General features: G+C 29.9%; 4 protein-coding genes across 5 annotated transcripts; 2 read left to right on the top strand and 2 right to left on the bottom strand.

The window, feature by feature from the left end:
• Window positions 1-5,754: 5,754 nt before the first annotated feature.
• Window positions 5,755-7,036, top strand: LOC113858281 (transcription factor MYB48-like). Its single transcript, XM_027490839.1, has 3 exons — window positions 5,755-5,933; window positions 6,011-6,140; window positions 6,396-7,036. Exons 1-3 carry the CDS (start codon window positions 5,819-5,821, stop codon window positions 6,751-6,753), a joined length of 603 nt encoding a protein of 200 aa, XP_027346640.1. The 5' UTR covers window positions 5,755-5,818; the 3' UTR covers window positions 6,754-7,036.
• A 1,146-nt stretch (window positions 7,037-8,182) lies between these two features.
• On the top strand, window positions 8,183-10,654 carry LOC113858824 (very-long-chain (3R)-3-hydroxyacyl-CoA dehydratase 2). The gene is made up of 9 exons (XM_027491588.1): window positions 8,183-8,298; window positions 8,368-8,453; window positions 8,584-8,631; window positions 8,726-8,814; window positions 9,103-9,156; window positions 9,585-9,652; window positions 9,738-9,787; window positions 9,949-10,046; window positions 10,336-10,654. Exons 1-9 carry the CDS (start codon window positions 8,240-8,242, stop codon window positions 10,438-10,440), a joined length of 657 nt encoding a protein of 218 aa, XP_027347389.1. The 5' UTR covers window positions 8,183-8,239; the 3' UTR covers window positions 10,441-10,654.
• A 723-nt stretch (window positions 10,655-11,377) lies between these two features.
• On the bottom strand, window positions 11,378-13,045 carry LOC113857829 (aquaporin TIP1-3-like). Its single transcript, XM_027490061.1, has 3 exons — window positions 12,832-13,045; window positions 12,336-12,586; window positions 11,378-11,752 (listed from the first exon to the last, which is right to left on the bottom strand). Exons 1-3 carry the CDS (start codon window positions 12,962-12,964, stop codon window positions 11,378-11,380), a joined length of 759 nt encoding a protein of 252 aa, XP_027345862.1. The 5' UTR covers window positions 12,965-13,045.
• A 4,032-nt stretch (window positions 13,046-17,077) lies between these two features.
• Window positions 17,078-18,610, bottom strand: LOC113858896. Of its 2 annotated transcripts, XR_003503468.1 has the most exons (3): window positions 18,421-18,500; window positions 18,255-18,297; window positions 17,078-17,452 (listed from the first exon to the last, which is right to left on the bottom strand). XR_003503468.1 is itself a non-coding variant. In XM_027491690.1 (2 exons), exons 1-2 carry the CDS (start codon window positions 18,539-18,541, stop codon window positions 18,251-18,253), a joined length of 168 nt encoding a protein of 55 aa, XP_027347491.1. In that variant the 5' UTR covers window positions 18,542-18,610. The 2 variants fall into 2 exon arrangements, 1 of the variants encoding a protein (XP_027347491.1); XM_027491690.1 differs by lacking the exon at window positions 17,078-17,452 and having other exon boundaries at window positions 18,251-18,297; window positions 18,421-18,610.
• Between the last annotated feature and the right edge of the window lie 3,875 nt (window positions 18,611-22,485).

Below are 22,485 nucleotides of genomic sequence, written 5' to 3'. Positions count from 1 at the left end.
AAAAAAAAAAACAATAAATGTGACAAGTGATGTGAATGGAAAGGAAAAAATGTAGAGTGAATATAAAAATTAAGATGTAAAAAAATCAACTTTATTTTTTGGCAAAAACATATGAGTAAGAATTTTTGTCAGGTAGTGATAGCATTAGCATTGTTACGATAGGGTGAAGCCCTCTTGATAGATAAAGAGTGTTAGAATATAGTTTATAATATTTTCTTAACATATATAAAAATATGAGTAATAATTATTAAAATAGAAGACTGATCCACATAATTTTTTAATGTTTAATAAATTTTAATTAATAATAAAAATGTGTTTAAAAGGGTGGCAATTTTTCTTTATCGGGCATAGAGAGAATAATAATATGCATGACTGTTGCTTTCAAAATATCAACACATGTAATTTGCTTTTGAATTTGCGGGCTGAGTGCAAATGCTTCATCACCCACCATTGCCCACCTCATATGGTTCCAACCAAATTTTTTCTCTGTGAGAAATGACGAATAGTTACACAACCAATTATTCTCAAGCAACCCGTAAAAAAAAACGAAATTATTCTCAAGCATCAATAGTGCAGAGGAAAGTGACCCATTGGGAGAAAATAATTTGGCTTTTCAAGTCTTCTTATCCAAGAAAACTAATATTGATGATGATCACAGTGATCATAGTCCCTTCCGCTATAATCCCAAACGGGAACTTTGATTACTATAATTATCCAATTACTCTAGTTTGCTTGTTATGATGCTTTACGAATCGTGCTCGAACTTGTTCGGAATCATGTTCAAATTTGTCACGATGGAAACTATGGTTTGTGTCATCTGTTGTGCGGTAGTTCATGTGTACGATAAAATTTAATGTGCAACTTTCCAACAAGGATAGCAGAACTTTCTGATTGCATACAGCATCTCTCTAATTTCGCTTATTTTATTACTGCAAAGAAAGTTCCCATTCTTTAATTACTTTAAACTTCTAGTGTGGCTCCAAAAGCGTAGCATATATTCATTCATCTATGATCAAACCATCTGAAAAGAAGGTGGGCTATATTCTATTTTTTAAGGATGTTAAAAAGAGTTTATGAAAAATTTATAACTTGACTAAGCTATATTTAACTTATTTTGATAATTTTTTAGTAGATACTATCAAAATAAATTACTTTTAATCTATTTTAATAAATTTTATTATCATTTATAACATAAAGTATAGTTTTAAAAGAGTTTATTAACTAAACTCTCAATCAAATACTATTTTTAAAGACTCCCATACTATGATGATATTTTTTATTTTTTTTAAATTTTTATTAACCTTTCTTAGGGTTCAGTTTCAACATATAAAAACAATATTTTTTATTTAAAAACATAACATTCATTACACTTTTTATATTTTTAAAATGATAAATATTTTAATTTTTAATAAAATTTTACTACTTTTAAATATTAATAAATATTTTTCTACTTTTTTTTTATTTAAACACTTTTAAGATTCAGTTTTCCAGGTGATTACTTTAGAGACCAACCTAATCTGTGCATGATAAGTTGCGTGTGCTATCCACTATGTTTTTTTAAGACTAAGAAATTCGTTGAAGATTAAACAACAGCTAAAGCCAATAATTTATCATAGTTTAAAATGGAGGGGATATATCATGCAATCTCATACTCCCATTGGCTTTCTTGCTAAGTAGAGTATAGGGAATGTGCAAGAGCTCCATGTGTTTGAACCTTCTCCACTTGTGCTAGTTCTTTTTTTGGTCCTACCCCTTTTGCTAGTTTAATTTGGTTTGATGCTTATGGGGTCTCCTTGTTATAATTGATTTCAAGGACATCTGAACAAAATATAAAGATTATGTTATTTTCAATTCCTAAACAAGTTATGAGCAATCTACATATATGGTAAGAACATGAATAGAAAAAACAATGTTCGATACGGTCCATAGTTGTGGGATTCTTTTTCTGAATTCGTGTGTGCTTTCATGTACAGTTGCATCACCACCTGATGCTTAAATGTAGTACACAAAAAAGACCAAATTTTGAGTTCTTTTCTTCCAAAGGAAAACCCAACACGTAACAACATTATAAAGCGTATCGCATTTTTTATATTATCGTGCCATTAAAATAAATATAGTCCAAGAATGTCCAAGTCCACGCCACGTGGAGACAAAATAAATCCATCAACTAGATTGAATGAGAACACTTCCACCAACGATAGGGGCAGATTATGGTGCTCAACATCTAATAAACTTACATGAAATGTATTAATCGTTAAATCATAAATATATATTATCTTAAATATTCGAGTAAATCTTTAGTGGCAAGTTACTGTTGTTGCTTGATCTTCTGAATTAGTTTATTTATGATTAGATATTTTTTATTTCTTATATTTTTTTAAAATATGTGGTAATCTTTTATTAATTTTTCTCAAAAGATATTAATAACACATGCTTTTAAAGGCTAAAAATAAAAATTAATTAAATAAGACTAATTTAAGAATAAAAGAATTGTTTAAATTTGTATTTATTTTATTTAGAAAGGAACACATGGGACCCTTTTCATTATCTTCTAATAAACCGTTAAGGGCTCAAGAGAGAGGCAGAGGATAAATTAAATTAAGTGGTCTACCCACAAATTGGTGGCATCCACGTCACTAGCCCATCTTTTTGGCTACACTTTGAATATATTTCTCCACTAACACACCTCCCCAATCTCAAATGATAGCAAGTATTCCAATTCCATGCTACAATTATTCCAATGGAATTTGGTTACAAATTTGGGTTAGTCTTAAAGATAGATTTTTGTTTATTTAATATATTTTATCTTAACAAAAATCGATCATTATATATATATATATATATATATATATATATATATAGAGAGAGAGAGAGAGAGAGAGAGAGAGAGAGAGAGAGAGAGAGAGGCGGATTCATACACACCTTGAGTCTAAGCAAAATATAAGGTGTAATTTGCAGAAAAATAAATGAACCGCATGATAATTATTACTAATCAAAGATCCCTCGTCATTATGATAGAATCTCTCTTTAACCAGTTGATCGAAGAGGACGTTAGTGTATCTTTACTCTCTTGTTCTCATGAACTAATTAAAGTGAGGATTGAGGAATTCATTGTCCCTACGAGATTTGCATAACTAGTTATTTCATTATTTAAACCATTACTTTATTTTCATAATTTTGAGAAGCATATATGATAAGCACGTGTAATTTTAAAGAGTAATTCACCTTCTTTAATTGTGACATAAAATCATCACAAAAATTTATTAGCTCTGGATTTTTGGCACTAAAATAAAAGCATTTCCAGCATTTTCCTTATTAAAAATCCATTTGTTGCGTAAAATGTCTTCAAATTATAACATCGACTTTTAATTTAAAACAAGAAATATATGAATTTTTTTTTGTTAACCTCATTTTTAAGAAAGAAGATAAACAGCTAATAATAATAAAATTTTATTAAAAAATAAATATTTATTATATTTTTATAACTTCAATAAAATAACTGTGTATTTTTTCATAAATATTTTCTATTTGTGGATACTTAAATCCAATCCTAAAAATTGAAGTTAACAAAACTTATAAAAAAAATAGTTTTATTTTATTTTATTTTACATATTTTTTAATAATCTTGTTATATTGTAAAATAAGTAGTAAATAAGTAATTTTTTTATTTAATAATGAAGAGAATTTGTAAAAATAAAAGATTTTAATTATTTTAAAAAAATTACTTCAATCAAAAGTGGAAGATGGTGTAATTGAACTACTAAATTAAAGTAACAAATTGACTTTTATTTGAAAAAAGAAACTCCTCTCACCACAAAATATAGTGAGTGACCTGAGTGGTGTTAGTGCAATAGCATTCAAATGATGCCATATTCCACTCTACAAATCTACTTATCATGCTGTTAATTACTAATTCATGAATGATATTCACCAATTTGACATTTGTCGAATCACACAGAAGCAGGCCTGCATTTTATATCCAATTAGAATAATTTGAGTGTCTCCTTAGCATAGTTTAATTTACACATCCACTTAGTTTCAATATGCAACCAATGTCGGATCCATTAAATTATTATTTAAAGACGATATTAAATATGATTTTTTTAGTAAACTGAATAGTTAAGATTATGACTGGTTATAGTATTGATCCATTAAAATTATTAAATATTATTTAAAAATAATAAATATAAACATTTTAATATGATGAATAGTTATGATTATAATTCTAGATATGATGTAATCTTCAACTGCAGAGGATTCTGAGAAGCATGTAAGAACAGTTAGTGTAGACGAGCTATTAATTTACTTCAGATGGCAAACATTCCTCTGCCTGATTAGTTTTTGTTCCTTCCTTTATTTTTCCCCTAACTTGGCGAGGCACGTGCAATCCAACACCTGAAATCCCCGTGACTTTATCCATCTATTTATAGGAAGTTATGTTAATCATGATTCTTAATGCTAAATTTAACTATTTAAATATTATAATTTTTAAATAAAAATATAATAAATTTTTTTACTAAAATATTATTATTATGGTTAATTACCTAAATTTAATCTTAAATATTTAAATAAACTTTTTTAATGTGTATTTCATGTTGAAATTTGGTTATTTTGTGAATTGGAAATGCCTAAAGTGGACCGACATGGCTGCTGGAACACCAAACAAACATCTGCTTCCGGATTCTTAGTGCGGCACAAGTGACAATTTTTCATCTGAATTATTCACAATAGCTTCTGGCATTTTCATTTTATATTATGAGGGCAAAGATAGTCTATAAGACATCTCAATGATTTCTTCCTATTCTCCACTTCTAAAGTTTGATTTGTCTACTTCGACTTTTTCTTTTTGGAAGACCTGGGCTTCCTTATTTTTATAAAGTAAAGGGACGCAACATCGATCATCAATTTGTATAAGAAAATCAAGTTGATCCCTGAAATCATTTTCCTCCACCCATTCACTTGTGAGATCTGTTCTCTATAGTTTTATAAACCTTTATTTTGAAGCATATACCCTTAACTAAATATAACCATGTTCTTCTAAATTCGCCTGATAAAAATATTATCACTCTTCAAATCAATGCTGTCATATATTTCCACTTCTGTCATTTTCATCTAAAATTAATGAATGGATGGGATTAATCACGGAAGATCAAATTATCTGGGCTGTGTTTAAAAACACAGCTTATTTGCTTATTCAATAAATTTGATAATTTTCTTTTGCATGAAAGATTATTTTATAGCTTGATTATAAAAATCATTATAATAAATTACAAAAAAATACTTAGTTTAATAAGTTGTTTTAAAAATTTTATTAAAATAAATTAAAAAATTTATAAACTATAACCTAAATTATTCGAATGCATGTTTATAGCAAAAGTGTGATTATGACAAATCTGTGATGGCCCATGTAGGGGAAAGAATAACAATATCTGTCTCTGCTGAACCCCATAATGGATCAAAAGTAGTAAGAATGTTTCATCAAACACTCCCATGGGTAAACAATAATGATTAAGCAGTGGATGTAAGGAAAAGTAATTTAATCCTGAAAGTTACAACGACATATTGATCAATACCCTTGATTATTTCCATGGTAATCGGTGACGTCAGCGTGCATCCAGAATTGTCCATAGCAAAGGATGAAAGAGCATGCGTGCACCACATGAACGGTGGATATGCAAACTTGCTTATTATAAAAATAAACCACATAGATTGTGAGTAGTGACAAAGCACGTATAAATAGAGCTAGTACTTGCATAGGTGCCCGTAAGCCCATCAAGTGAACAAAGTAGAGTTTCTTTCCTAGAGGGTGTAAAAGAAAATGGTTCAACAAGAAATCCGAAAGGGTCCATGGACAGAACAAGAGGACTTCAAATTGGTCTATTTTGTTTCCTTATTTGGAGACCGTAGATGGGACTATTTAGCAAAGGTTTCAGGTTTGAAGGTGGAGGGAGACAGTAAATAGGTATGGACATGCTAAGAAGCACCCTTTAACTACCTCACTTTGTTGTAGGTTTGAATAGAACAGGTAAGAGTTGCAGGTTACGGTGGGTTAATTACCTGCACCCTGATCTCAAACGAGGGAAGCTGACACCCCAAGAAGAGCACCTCGTGATGGAGCTTCACTCCAAATGGGGAAATAGGTTTGATAACATGTAGATATATTATTATCATATAGTTGTAGTTTCTGCGCTAAATTTATATTTATAGGTATTTTAACGTTGATCTAAATACACTACGGCGACTTAGGCTCACAATTTTAATTTAATTTTTTTCTTACTCAACACTTTTTTACATTATTTTCACCTTATTTTGTTAATTTTTTCATGGAGTGACTTTGAATTTCGTTGCTTACTCAGATTCACATATACCATTTTATCTTTGATGATCCCATGCAGATGGTCAAGAATTGCTCGTAAACTACCAGGGCGAACGGATAATGAAATTAAGAATTTTTGGAGGACCCACTTGAGGAAAAAGAAGGCTCAAGAGAAAAAGCGAGGAGAAACTGCATCACCTGCATCTTCTAGTTGTCAATCTTTACTGTCCTCAAACAATCATGTTGTGGATTATTCACATGCTTCCAAAAAAGCTGGAGAAGAAAGCTTTTATGACACTGGTGGAGTAGATGGTGAAAAGGGGTACTGCTACTCTATGGATGATATATGGAAAGATATTGCTGAGTCAGAAGAGAACATTAATCTTCAACCTCTAACACCTTCTCCAACATGGGCACATGCTATGGGTGATGGATGAAGAAGAAAGTAACAAGATGTTATTCTCTATAATGAGTGACCAATATTTTTCTTGCTATGAACAAGACAAGCATTTCTAACCGGCTAATTAGGATTCTTTTTCCAAGTATCAATATTTTGTTCATACGTGTGTCATCTATCATAATAAGAAAGCCTAATATGTATAGCATAGCATCTCTCTGAGCTTTCACCATGGTTCTTCATAGTGTGACATAGCTGTAATCAATTTCAAGTGTGACTGTAGTTTATGTCAATTAACGTTTATGATTTTACTTTAAAAAAACATCTAATATGAAGGTGTTAAGTGTGTTCTGAATGTAAAATATTAGATACTAGTTTGTTCAATTATATGTTTTAATCAGATTTAGATATCTATCAATTAGCATTTTCATTTTAATTATATATATTAAATTATTAACCGCCACTAGCAATAATCCACACGGCTTTCCAATCAAAATCGTATTAGATGCACGGCACACAGATCAAACATAAGTCAACGTGTGCATCAACAAATTTATGGTTCAAGTTTATTATGAGAAAATCATTTTGTTCCATAATTAATTTATAGCTCTGCTATTTAAATTACTAAAAATTAATAATATATGTGATATTGTACATAATTATATATATATATATATATATATCAAAAATATACTTTCAAATAAAAAATACCTGAAAATATCTCTTAAGGTGTTCAACAAATATTTATCATTAATTTATACCGGTTATATTTTTCAGTTTGCTTTATTATACAAGTGTGATACTGGGGATTGCTGATTCGGTTTGTTGAGAGTGATCTCTTTAATATCCTATATATGTTCATGCAACAATAGAATAGAACACGGCCTGCTTGATTGTCAAAATAATATAATGTGTTTAATTGGTTTTCTCATCTTGAAATTATTCTGAGTTAAAATTTAAAGATTTATATTTATTAATATTTGGAATTCAAAGGTGTGATTTGGTACTGTTTTATTTAACAGAAATAATAATTTTTTAAAAATGCCTCAAGAAATTAACCCAAAAAATCCAATATTTCTCAATGAATAATATTATTCCCATTAAAAAAATTTGAAATATTTTTCATCACTAAAAAAGATAAAATAATATAAAATAAGAAGTATAATATGACAGGGAAGGATAAAAAAATTACTATAGAAGTGTTATGAGACCATTTTTTTTTTATTAATTATGATGATTTTTAATCTTTATTAAAAATTAGTAGTTTGATCGAATTAAAATAAAAAAAATATAATAATAGATTAGAATATAATAAAAAAATTAGAATTAAAATTTCAAAGTATTAATTTTATCTAATTTTTATTATTTAATTATAATTAATATTTCTTTGTTATCCATTTATTTTAAAGTTTACCGTAGATGCACCCTATCAGAAAAATACAACTGATCATACAGCAACAGAGAGAGAGAGAGCGATTGGCAGGGCGAAGATTCCGAAGAGCATATCCGTAAACGAGAAATCGAGAATGCCTCGTATTTCGACACTCTATCTTCCCGCTTACAACTCTTTTCAGGCAATTGGATGGTACCCTCTTTCATCTCATCTCATCTCATCTCTTCTCCATTTCACTCTCTTACGCTCTATATCTCGCAGGACACTTTCCTTAACTAAGATTTTGTTCAATCTTCTCTCCACTGCCTCCCTCAACGGAACTTACGCTTCCGCCGGCAACTTAATCTGTCAGTTTATTCCTAAACTCGTTTCGCGCTTTCCCCTTCAATACATCGTGAAAACAAACAAATATAATTAAAATAATGTATTTATTTACCTTAATTGTATAATTGGGTCTACTTCGTTATTTGGTTGAAGGTTTTCTACAATGCGCTGCATTTTTGGAAGTTATACACGGAGCCATTGGTGGGTTTTACTTCTATGAATGATTTAATTAACTTCTAAGCAGAGCATGATTTTACTTTGAATTTTAACGCACAGGTTGTGGAATTAATTTCAGGCCTTGTGCCCAGTGGAGCGTTGCTTCCTCTTATGCAATGGGGAGGAAGGACCCACTTTGTGCTTGTTCTTGTTGCAAAACTTGATGAGGTTTCACTTTAATTTCTTGTCCACTAAAATAGATTTTTTATTATTATAAATGTTTATTTGTTATATTTTTGATGTAATAAGTTTTATTAAATGTTTTACTTTTTTATTTAATATTTTTAATTTTTTCTATTCTTTAACAAGTGTGGCATACGTTGGAAAGATTCATTTAAATGATATATTCTATTTCTGGCTACTTTCATTTGCATAATCTCTTGTTTATGCAATTATTGACATTTGACTATGAGACATATGCTAACTCTGGCCTCTTTTTTTGTATGCTTTCTGTAGCTCCAGGAGTTACCTTCAGTTTTTATTACTTTTCTTGCTTGGAGCATAGGTGAGGTAAATGTTGTTCTTTTAATTTATTAGCATTACCTTGCTGTTTAAACAGTTGACTTACAAAACCATTTACAGCAACAATTTATGATATGTAGTATGAAGGAAAAGAGAAACTTAATCTCTCTTTGTTGAGCAGTAATTGGAAAATGGCTTGTTAACACATGATAAACTCACTGTTCTTAACAGATATTTAGCATTTTGGATTTGATTTCACTGTTAGTGTTCCTGAAATCCATATTTCATGCCTTCTATAATCGATACTGTAATATATTCGTGGATTTGATTTGTTCATGGTTTGTACTGTGGCCTAGTTTTTTTCTTCTACTACACTAGTGGTTTGCTATGTCTGTAATCCACGTAAATTGTAGTATAAAAGAAATATCAATTTCCAAATAAGAAAGATGATTGTGCTGCAATCTTTGGGGATGCAGATTATTAGGTATTCACATTATGCTTTCAGTTGCTTGGGAAATTGTCCTTCTTGGATCACCTATCTTAGGTATTTTTCTATCTTATTCGATGTTCTATTATATTAATTAAATACTCTTTTCAAGAATATGCTTGTTGCTTTATCTTTTGATTAGGTATACAGCGTTTATTGTTATCTATCCTTTGGGAGTGGGCCCTGGTGAAAGTGAGTTCTTATATCAATATCTCCCCCCTATCTAAATTTTGTTTTTGAATGAATTTTAAATTAATTATACTATCGTAATGATTTCTCATCCATTCCTTTCTTATTCAAATGCCATCACAGTTTCATAAACTAATGCAGACTGATCTGTCAATATGATGCAGTATGGTTTATGTACCAGGCGCTTCCAATTGTAAAGAAGAAGAATCTCTATGCAGATTCCTTTTCAGGCCTCCCATTTAGTTATTATGATTTCCTTAAGGTAAGTTTTTATAAGTAACCAATATCCCATAACCTCAAATAGAGTTGGTTGTTGGTATCAATTATTTATGAATTTATTTGGTTCTCCTATTATAAGGAAAAAAAAAAGAGCTTAAAAATAGTTGTGTTAATACTCAATGTTGTGAACTGACTTGTACAGCACATGGAAACTGGTTTTGGCTGAATCAATGCCTTTTTGTTCCTTTTCAATTCAATTCTGTTTATTTCTAATTTATCTGCATCTGTAAATTGTTTATTCTTTTAATCTATGCTCCATTTCTCTCAATCAGGTTGTACTTGTAGTTTATCCCTTCCTCTGGTTCAAACTTTACCTGCATTTGTTCAAGCAACGGCGTACGAAACTTTATAAACGCCATGACAAGAAAAGTGCATGAGAAACATTACTCTTGGTTATGGATATTGTATTGTAATTTATGAGCTTTTATTTTTAATTCCGCACATGAAAATAGTGTTTTGTTAAAAAATTAAGATGATAACTTTCTGTATGTGGCACTGGAGACATTCTGATACTTATTTATTGCGTCTAAATTTTTTCCTTCGACTGGAGAATAGTGCCAAATAATGGAATTGTTGCTTGCAATTAAGGTTGTAGTAGGAGCTGGAAGAAAGTGATTATTTGTAATATATTGCCTGCAGTATCCTGTACAGATTTCTGCACCGTGAATTTATATTGACATATACCTTTGATGGATAGATATTTTGAATTTGGAACCGAATCTGAATGTGTTCATATCAGTACTGAAACCTGTATAATGCGATTGTCTCCGTAAAAGAACTTGGTATTGTCTCATCTTTCAAATATTATTATGAAAAAAAGTATTATTATAATTTGAATATAACATCTTTGCTTAGATTTGTCTGCAATTATGTTTTTCTAATAAAGTTTACAAGAAATTAATATAATTATATTTTACTTAATATATATTGTATTTATATATTATATTGTACGGTAATCTGAATCCATGTCCGTACTATATTGCATTGGTTAATAATGTTAGCTCGTTTACAGTATGGATTAGGTGCTGTCTTGTTCTGAAATTTTGCATTTTGACTTGCTTGATAAATGATCTTGAATTTGAGGATTGTAACTAATGTTTATTGTTCATAGATTCACGTTGTTTCTTTTGGTTGTTTGACATAGGCTTGGAGTGTAAGTGAAGCAATTGTAAACATGATAGCAAGCAGAGATAAAATATGGTTAAATGATCTTAATAAGGCTTAGATGTGATCATTACTTAATAAATGATCTTATATAACCGGATAAAGATAAAGGAAATCAAGATTTGGAAACAACACCAGAGAAGTTGAGTCCTAATAATCTGTGACAGGTATCTGTTCATAAGAATTTGGGGCGATGAAGAAAATCTCATAGACAACCGCAGCAATAGCAGAACCAATTAATGGGCCGGCCCAGTATACCCAATGATTAGCCCATTTCCCGCTAACAACAGCAGGTCCAAAAGAAACTGCTGGGTTCATGGAAGCCCCATCAAAGGCACCACCTGCCAAGATGTTTGCACCCACAATAAAACCAATTGCAATTGGAGCAATTATGCCAAGGTTACCCTTCTTTGGATCCACTGCAGTGGCATACACTGTGTAAACCAAACCAAAAGTCATCACAATTTCAAAGACTAATGCATTTGCTGGTCCCACCCCTGAAGACAATGAGAACGCAGTCGTTTCCTGCAATGGACACCCAAAAGAAGGCAAAAACATATTAATAAAATTATCATGACTTTCTTCATTTTAGAATGAATGACTGAATAAATCTCTTACTCTTAGTAATACATCAAATTAAACCCTAAAATTATAAATTGATTCAGTCTTTAAAGTTATAAAAAATTATTTTAATTTTTAAAATTATTAAACATAGATCATTTTAGTCTTTATGTTTTAAGAACTAAATTAAAATCATTCATAACTTCATAAACTAAAATGACCATTATTTTAAATACTAATTTTAGTCCCGTAAATTATGATTTCAATCACTTTATTTTTTAATTTTACAAAAACCTTACATTAATTCTTAACTTTACACCACAGCATTAATTTTAGTCCTTTATAATATAAAATGACAATGAAAAATAAAGTAAAAAAGTAAAATTTTAATAAAATTAGAAATAAAAGTCATCAACGGTTACAATTTTAAGAGTTAAAATACAAATTTTAAGTTTAAAGAGTAAAATAATATTTTTATAATTTAAAGTACTAAATTGATTAAGGCTGTAATTTGAAGGATTAATTTGACATTGTATTCCATACTTACCAGTCCACCAGTGGCAAATTTAAGGAGCAAGCAAGCAACGACAGAGCCAAGCAACTGAGCAATCCAATACAAAATGCCTCTAAGGAGGGAAATGTGGCCACCAATAAAGGCACCAAATGTGACAGCAGGATTAACATGCCCACCCGATATGTTAGCACCAATAGAGACCGCAACAAAAAGAGCAAAGGCATGAGAAAGTGATGCTGCCACCACCCCAGCTGCTGTTGCTGAACCATTGTTTGTGAGCTTGTCTGAAAAACACCCATTTTTCATATCATAAGAGTTACTTTTTGCATGGTTCAAATTGTCTATGTTACAAAAGTAGGAAAAAGTTTTGAATGCTTTGGACCACAGTCCTGACTAAATATTATGTCATGTATATATAAATTTTTTAATTTATAAAAATAAAATACATAAAAATATGCAGTGATGATCTCAAATTATGCAATAACTGTTGCAGAAGAAGAGTTGTGAACAAGTTAGATTAGGCCCTTACTATATGCCATGCCACAGCCTTCCCCTGCAAAGACAAAGATGAGCATTGAGATGAACTCAGCCAGAGCAGCCTTAAGCGCTTCAGCTTGCCCCAACTCTGATGGATTTCCAATGGCAATTCTAGAAATCGGCATTATTTTTTTTTAATTTGCTTTAAGACTTCAAGCTTAGAATGATAATAATATTAATAACAATGGATTATGTGTTTAGTTATTATGTTGGCTAAGCTTCTTGATCTAACCTTTGCTCAAATGCTGTTTATATATAGCAAGAACAGTGTTGCATTAACGTTGTTTAATTATTATATTCTCATTCTCACTTTCTTTTTATATATTTCTTATATATTCTTTAATATTAGATCGTTCTCTTTTTTTCACCTACTATTTTACACCTATTTAATGGGTGAATAGGAATTATTTTCCTTTTCAAAAGAGTAGGTTGGGGACCTCCGGTTTGTTCCCGTGAAGACACGTGTACGATGTGATGTGATGTTTTCGGGCTGAAGCACCGACCGATGACTAATTCGTGGTGGTGGGTTCTTCAATTAACTTTAGGACCTACCGACCTAGGATTGTTTACATGGCAGTGACGTGGACTGGACATTGCCAACGTCGGCTACTTGTACTGAATTCATTATCATTACTTACCTGTTGTTGCCTTAATCATTGTTTGTTTTGCAAAAACAGATACTAAATGTGTTTGGTGAAGAAGATGAGTGAATAGCTCTAACGATTCCACGAACATGGAGATGATGGTTGTTTTTTCCACAGCTTCTTCCTTAGCCATAGAGTAGATTTGGCCTCCGAAATGAATGACCTGTAACATAAGCGTCGTGCATTCCTTGGAAGGTTTCCTTAATGTATATTTTGACCGTAAAAAGTTGTCATGTTTATTACCCTCCAAAAAGAACAAAACCACAAGTAGAGTGTTCGGTTCTGTGTTAAATTCTCTTAAACGTGTATCTATTTTAATGTTATAACATACACTTAAATGTGTATCTATTTCAAAACATTATTTTATTAGGTTTCTAAACATGCAAAATATAAATTGTGTTGTGATATGGGGTCACTATTCACTGTGTTATAATTTACATTAGTTTTAAGTTTTAGTTATACGAAATTAAATGACTGCATTTAAATTGAAATGATCATCCAGACGTATCAGAAGTTACTTCGTAAATTTAATTAGTTATACTGAAATTTTGAAATCAATTTCACCTCAATTTGGAACTAAAGTGGTTTCAAAGTCACGCATGCACATCACGATTTCACATCTTTGATAGATTAAAGTATTTTTAAACACACCACAAACATCCGTACCAACAAGAGATGTGATTCTGTATCATATGGCTACGAAATCACGTGTATAAATAAACAAAATCAATCAATATTCATATAACATAGGAATCTTTATGATTCAGTTGCGCAATTTTATATATTTTTAAATTCTTACTCTAACCAAATTTTTACTAACTTAAGCATTGAAGTATTTTTTGTAGGACTATCTCTAGAGCTAGTTCACGACCTAAAACTACGTTAACTATTATCTAAAGTCTCTAGTATCTAAAGAACTACTCATCCTGACAATTTAGTATGTATCAGATATATTTTGATAATATTTTTTACGGATCGGATTGAGTTTAAGCTTTGTTTTGTCATGAAAAAACAAACATCAATTTACAATTTAGAAAAGTAGGTGCCCAAAAAAGTAGGTAGCTTTGGGAGATGATGAGATTTCGTGGGTTCAATTTGAATACCTATGTGATATATATTGTGGTGCTCGTGCATCGAACTTGCCATTCAATTTGTTTAAAATAATAATAATAATGTTATGGTTTATCGGTTAAACCTAAGCCTCTTATGTAACTACTGCTAACTGCTATCATATATATATATATATGTAGTGGATCAAAAGCTACAAGTAATTAATTACAAAGAGTACGGTCACATGGCCTCATCTACTCCCTTTTCTGGCCCCTTCAAAATTGTCTTAATTTGGGAGCTTATCTGCTCTATTTCTTTAGTATGGACGGCTTAAAGGGCGAATACTAACCAAGTTGGCACTTGTCTTTGTTCAAATATTGAAATGATAAAGAATAAAACAATAGCTTGACCTCTAATAGAGCAAAATATTACCAGTGTAAATTAACAGATTTCAGGGGATGATTTCAAGCCACAAGTAAAGTGTAAGTTAATGGATTTCAGATAATTATTTCAAGCCACATGTAACTATGTAAGTAGGAAAAATCAGAGCTTTAATAGACAGTGACGATCATGCTCTGAGAGGTCAAGCTATTGAACGTGCTTTCCCGTGATCCCGCAAATTTTGTTTTTCATGGAAGTGTGAACTCTCTCTCCGACACTAATGCGTTTATTGCCAATTTTTTCTTTAAATTATATGTTTTATTTATTAATTTCATTAATAAAGAAAATATATCTTTCATAAAGTTTATTAGAATAAAAGTAACAATAAACATGAGACTAATAAAAGATTATTTTTCCATGTTTCCTAAGCAAAGCCGATTCCCTAATATTGAAATGTCGATAGAGATAGCAATAGGTCGTACTAAATTATGCTTTATAAGACTCGAGCTTTAGATAATTGAACAATTTGCCTGATTTGAGTTTTTTCCATTTTAAGATTTTACGTCGCCTCACAGCTTAATTAATAAGTTAAAAAATTCACCTTTAAATAAGATAATAAATCCAAACTTAAATTGACGAAGTTAAAATTTTAAATAGACTGATTAGTACATAATATTAAAACAACATGTTAAAAAATATAATGTAATAATTTTATTATTAAAACTGGCCTAAATACTAATAATATTATTATATATTATCTATTTAAACATAAACAGATCAATCTTCATAACTTGGCTTTAAAAATAGCGTCAAACCTAAGAGTTTCAAAAAGAAACAAAATTGATGTACAATTCTTTAAATATCTTTTATATTATTTTCTATCAAAATTAAAAACTTATCTCAATAAAAAGTGAATATTTAATGTTATCATAAATTATTAAAGTAAAACTCTAATTTTAATTAAAAATAATATTTCAATTTACTTTCTTGAAATAAAATCAATTTACTAAAATAACCCATCCTACAAACTTATCAAGTATAAAGGAATTTTGTCCAAAAAGTTCGATAGATTTTGCTAAAATGCTCTTTCTACTCTATAGGCCAACTCGTGTGAACAAATTCCACTCATATAGAAGTGCCAACAAACAAGTCATCACTAACAAGAAGCCTGCTTAAGAATTTAAAATTTCCTTATTAAGAATAAACAGATTTGAAATGATGTTGTAAAAGTTTGGATGTGGTTGGTTTACTTAGAAAAACATATGGACAAAAAATGGGATTAACAATGAATCTGAACACTAAATAATTTATGTATTGAGATATGAGTCATGCTAATTATTCTTTTTCTTCTTTTTTTTTCCCTTAATTTAATTTTCCTAAACAAACAATTGGTGGTCAATTAGGCCTTAAAATACGTGAAAAGCCAGGAAAGATGAAGTTAAGTATGAGTTTTGATAATATGATAACTTATACTGAGATCCAGATTTGTTACATACAACGATGATTGAACATATCATACAAAAAGATAACCCCATGAAGTACAATGCAAATCTATTGAAGCAACATACAGGCATGGTCATTCACGTGTCATAGCCACCACTCCCGAGCACATAGCTCACCTTGGAGAAATATCACTTTTCATGATCCTCAGTTTACAAAAAATTCTAGAAAATTAACAACTACATACACACACACACACACACACACAAATCTAATTTTAAATGCTTCTGCTTGTCTGAGTTTGAATTCCAAAAGTAGAACCGCCTCTGAATATGGTTGCAATTGGAATCCTTACAGTTATATTTTGTCTACTCCACTGTATTCTTTTAATCAATAACGCCACTTCTTTCTTTGCCTAACTCTATATTACTAAGATTTTCTTATGCTATCATTTGTCAGAGATTTTCTTAATGACAGAAGAAAATGCAAAGAAAGACTAAAAAAGATTGGGTCTCATCCGCTAGAAAGGTTCAGCAGGAAGAAGCAATGGAGAGAAAAATGGAAATTTCATCAACAATTTTTGGGCCAAAAGTCAATAAATCAACTTTAATTAAGGGTACTAGATATTTTAATGGAGATCAAAATTGAGAAGGAACATGGAAGAAAATTTGATTTTTTGCTATTAAATTTTAATATTTCTTCAGATTTAGTATATCCACAAAGGCCATCAAAGAACAGAAAGCCTATTCATGATACTAAAGAAATTCTATACATACCGACTTACTAAGTGAATATCAAATAGTAATAAACTTCAACAAGTAAAAGGTACACTATTTTTCCCAAGATTATGGTCAATGTATAACATCAGAAACTCTGCGTAAAATGAGTATTACAATAAAGCAAATCAGAAATTACTTAGCATTTTATGAAAAACAGATTTGGGGAAACAACCGAACTGAAAATAGTAACACGGTGATAGAGACTTATATAGAGCATCACTCCTGTTATTACATCCATAACATCAAGACAAGCAAAGCAATCTTGACAAACCTAACACAAAGTGCAAAGCCAGTGCAAATGTCACCATTCATAAGTCACCTGGAATACATATAAACAACAAAATGTCCTATCATCAGAATGCATGACTTTGGAGACATGCCCAAGGCCAAGACTGTTATAATCACATAAAATATACACATAATTAGGTATAGTAATAAAATACTATGTAAAATCAAAGATAGTAGTGAGTTATTACAAATAATTCCTCAATTCAAGTGATAGTAATTAGTAAACAAATAAATGGTGTTGCTGTGTTGGTGATTCACACATGCAGACTAACCCAATTAATTGTTAATTTGTCATTAATAAGTATAACACCAGCATAAGAAAGCAACATAAAATCTTCTTAATATTTAAGACCATTCAATGTAATATCCCAGGGTATAATCTCATGAGTTCAAATATGAAACACTACATTTCTGCAACATCCCAAAATCCCACTCTTTGATTTTAACGCCAGTATTATTTGTGATAGGGCAAAAGTATCGACTTTTAACAGTTTGCTTCCGCCAACTTGAAAATTATGTTCCCATCCAAAACACCAATTTTAAGTGAAAAGCAAGCAAAAGAATTATCACAACTTATATACACAAGCTACGGAACATGGAGACTTTGACAGCTTTGAATAGCTACCGTTGTCAATAATGAAGTATCACTTCTACATGTGCAAAATATCAAAGAGGACTTGTCATTTTACAGTACATCAAAATCGGAGATTTACACAAGACAGGTTACAACCTTCATTCCTTCGGTTTTCAACAATCGGAAACAATTGAAACACACTCAAAAAATATCAAATAACCAAAACAAAAATGAAAAAATACTCAACATATATGATTACCTTTTGTGCGCTTGAACGAATTTTGACTTCTTAGAATCTTCCTCTGCCAAAAAATAACGAAAACGAAAAGAAAGGACAAGAAACAAAAGTGACAATAAATTAGGTTTAGAAGAAAAATAAAAAGACAATTCTTCAAAGAGCGAGAGAGACGAGTGTGATGGTTTACCACTAAGGCCAAGAGAAAACTTGGTGATTAGGGTTCCGGTGATTGCGAATCCTACAAGGAATGGCCAGTTCCGTTTCCATTCACGCTTGAAGAACACAGGCCATGGATCAAACTTTCGCATTTTTCTCTACTTTTCTTTGTTTAATACACTGCTAATGCAAATTTTACGTTTGTTATTTCAGCTTCGTTCTCGCAGTCACAGCTTCCAAAATGGAGATGTAATAGCGATTTTTTTTACACCTTCGTGATGCTTGTAGTAGATGGGCTCAATCCAATTTAATTGGGCTGCTCCCAAACAAGGCCCTGAAGGTGAAGGTAAGCTCAGTCTGCTGCACTGAGTTTTATGGCCCAAAAAGAAAGGCAATTCTGCGCTGTGACTTATCCATCCGAAATCTCCTTTACATATGCTCGTCTAAGGTTGACCCAAAAAAAGAACTTGATTAGAAGACCTGTGAAGTAAGAAAATAAAAGAACATTTTTTGTTGATTATAAGTGGGTTGAATCTAAAAATTATTTTAATTTAAATTAATATATAATAAATTTTTATTTTCTCATTTTAAACTATTTTTTTGCTTTAATGATGTGAAAAAAAACAGTTTAAATGAAAACATCCACATGATTGCAGTAAGTAATAGCAAGATAAGTAACAAATAATGGCAATTAATAATAATTATAATGTTAACAATGATAGCAGTTACTATATCAGTAATAATTGCAATGGAGTAGTAATGCTAACAGTGATAAATTTATAAATTAAAATTATAGTTTTATTTTAATAAAAATTATATTTAACATTATTGTAAATTATTAAGAAAAAATTTCGATTTTAATTAAAGAAAAGGACTGAAAATATATACGATACTCTACCTAAGATTGATTTTAATGACAATACATTAGTGAATGGTAGTTATAATAATTTTCACTACCATCATTCAAGAATGAAATTCTATCGATACAAGTCTTAATTACTCTACTTATATGTTAACTTTGAACTGAGTATAATGATAATTATTTTAAAACATAAAATATTTATTATTTCATCCCCTGACTCATTTGACACAAGTGTGATAAGATTAACATATCTCATTTTAATTCAAACTCACACAAAGTTACCGTTGCAATTTTTGTTCGAGGTTACAAGTTTACTTGTTTGTCTTTGTTCTACCTCATGGTAGAAATAGTAAAAAAAAATATAAAAGGAAAATTTTGTTAAATTGTACAATCTGGATTTCAAAATTACCAATGTTTCATGTTTCATCATGTATAGACAAGTCAAATCGCAAATCATAAGATATTATTTTCAATACCACAATAGAGAGGTACACGCAGGAGATCAATTCAGGTGAAGCTTATGTTCTTTGTTTCCCGCGTTTTCATCAATACGTCTTTAATACAAGAGAAGGCCAGAGACTGCAGACCGCAACTGCAAGTTCATTTCATTTATTGTGTGATACACTCCTCAAGCCATGTTTTGCACCTTGAACGAGCTTCTTCGAGTAACTTGCAATTATGTCTCTATGTGACTAATTTTGTAGAACGTCGTCATATTAGACAGACACGAGGAAAAAACATGCTATGCCACAAAAAAAAGTGTTGAAAGGGTCATCGAGTAATGATTTCAAATCATCACAACATATAAGGATCATAGATGATATATAGATTAAAGTCGTTTATTATATTAATTGATGAAATAAATATCTTATAACATAAAACAGACCGCCACACTTTTATGAATAATCCAGGGTCTGAAATTCCTTGCACGTTTGTACTTTGTAGAAGCCACTCCAGCAATTGACTCATTGTATCCTTAGGCCCATGGGAAAGTCGTGTCCACCATAAGTCCACAACCCAGTTTATTATTATTAAAGCACTACAATTCTGTGAGTACCTTTGCATAGCACTGACCGTTTCTCGTTAAAGTGCACAATAATTGTAACAAAGTGAACCAAGTCAAAATTAGTAGCAGCCCAGGTCTAAGAAGGAAAACTCGTTTACATTGAGTGGCTAGAAAATAGAAGACAAGGCACAAGCATTTTATTTTGGGTCTTTGGCAACGCCGTTGGTGGACTGCTTAATTGGAAGCCAAGCTAGGCAAAAGAAACCATCAAGGATTTAGGCCCTTCTTTTCTTTTCTTTTCTTTTTTTTTAATTAACCTCAGACACGAATAAACTACCAATCATCCAACGTATTATTTCCCATTCCCAACATACATTCACACACGCTGAAAATATTTATAAGAATTTACATGAAACATTATTCAAAATTTTTACGTTGTCGTTCAATAGTACGTGAATAAAAAATTATTCACTGTGCATTAAAAGTTAAGCTCTTATTAAAAATTTATATCTTTAATTTAATAAATAATTTTTATGCATAAATTTTATTACTTTTAACGTTCGTTGAATGTAATAGAATGAAAAAAATATATAAAATAAGAGGGTTGAATAAAAATATAATATAATAAAAAACTAGATTTTATTTTATTTTATATTTTATATATGCTAAAATAATAAATTAGATATAGGTTCAGTTTAGATTAATTAATAAAGAAGTACTTATAAAAAATAAATAAAATTTATTTCATAAGTTAAAAATAAGTTTTAAAATAATTAAATTTTAGAATAGTTACATGATTTTTTTAAAATTTAAAAATCATAAATTATTATAACTTGCAGCAGAAATTTGATTTGTATTTCTATTTAAATTTTAACGCATACAAATATTTATTGAAACAATAATTTAAATTAGACTAAATTATATTATCATACTTTATCTATTTTTAAGCCACTACTCTCGTTATCGTATGATAAAATTTACACAGAAGAGAATGACAAAACAAAAATACAATACAAACTTATCATGTTATGTCGATTCAATAAACATTAAAAATATGAAAGAATAACTATATATATAATTTAATTTAAAAAACATAAGAAATATAATAATTTTAATAAATAAAAAATATACATCAATACATGTTTTTATTTTAAAAAGTGAGTTTTATTTAATATTACGTTTTACTTCAATATCAATCATTAATAACGTTATTTATTTTATCATTTACATAATAATAGTAAACTTACATTTAAATAAGAAATTGAAGAACTTAATGAATATTTATCTTGCATTATAATAGTTATTAGACAAGTAAAATAATATTGACTTTCAAAAATAATTAAACATACAAAGTATCTATATTAGATTTTTTCAGTCTTTTAAACAATATTTATTAAAAAAATATAAAAATAAAATAACGAAAATAAGTGTATTCATAAATCATGATTAATGTTTTTAAAAAATATCACAAAATTTCTAAAATAATCAATATATTGTTATTGAAACATAGTATTTATAAATATTATTATCTTGAATGTCGTGTATACAAATTCTAAATAGTTATTTAAAAATCATTTGTTTAATTTAATTTTGAATGTATAATTAATATTATATTTCAATGCCGTGTTTACAGTATATTTAATGGAAATTTTATTTTGTGTGTATGTGGGCATAACATTTTATTAAAATAAAATTTAATTAATTAATATTAAATTGCTTAGTGAAAAATTTTGTAATAAAATAAATAAAAATTGTATATGGAAATAAATATAAAATATTAATAATATATATTTAAGAACCTAGTGTGGGGAATAAAAGTGTGGTTTTGCATGTGTCTTGCCACACGATGAACACGCCATTTGTCGTGGTGCTGAGAGGGGTCATACAAGGCTCGTGTTGATGTTTGTAAGTTGCGAGTGAGTGAGATCTTATTTGCTGACTCATAGTTTCCGAAACGTGTCTCAACCATGGCTTCCCCACATGACTTTCACCTAATAGCCATGTGCGCTTCCACAAACAGACGAGCCCATAGGGTTGTTGCCACAGTCTGTGGGCTCCACTTTCTAATGATAAAAGACAACCTTACATTATGGCCTAAATATCTAAAAAGACAAATTAGACTCTATTGCACCCCAAAACAACACTATTTAATACCCTCTTATTCAAATTTTAATGTTAAAGATAGTATCAAAACGAAACAAATTAACAAATATCAATATTTGTCTTTT

This window comes from Abrus precatorius, unplaced genomic scaffold (assembly GCF_003935025.1).
Source record: "Abrus precatorius isolate BTA unplaced genomic scaffold, Abrus_2018 Scaffold2, whole genome shotgun sequence".
Lineage (NCBI taxonomy): Eukaryota > Viridiplantae > Streptophyta > Magnoliopsida > Fabales > Fabaceae > Abrus > Abrus precatorius.
This window is presented reverse-complemented; position numbering and strand designations above follow the sequence as displayed.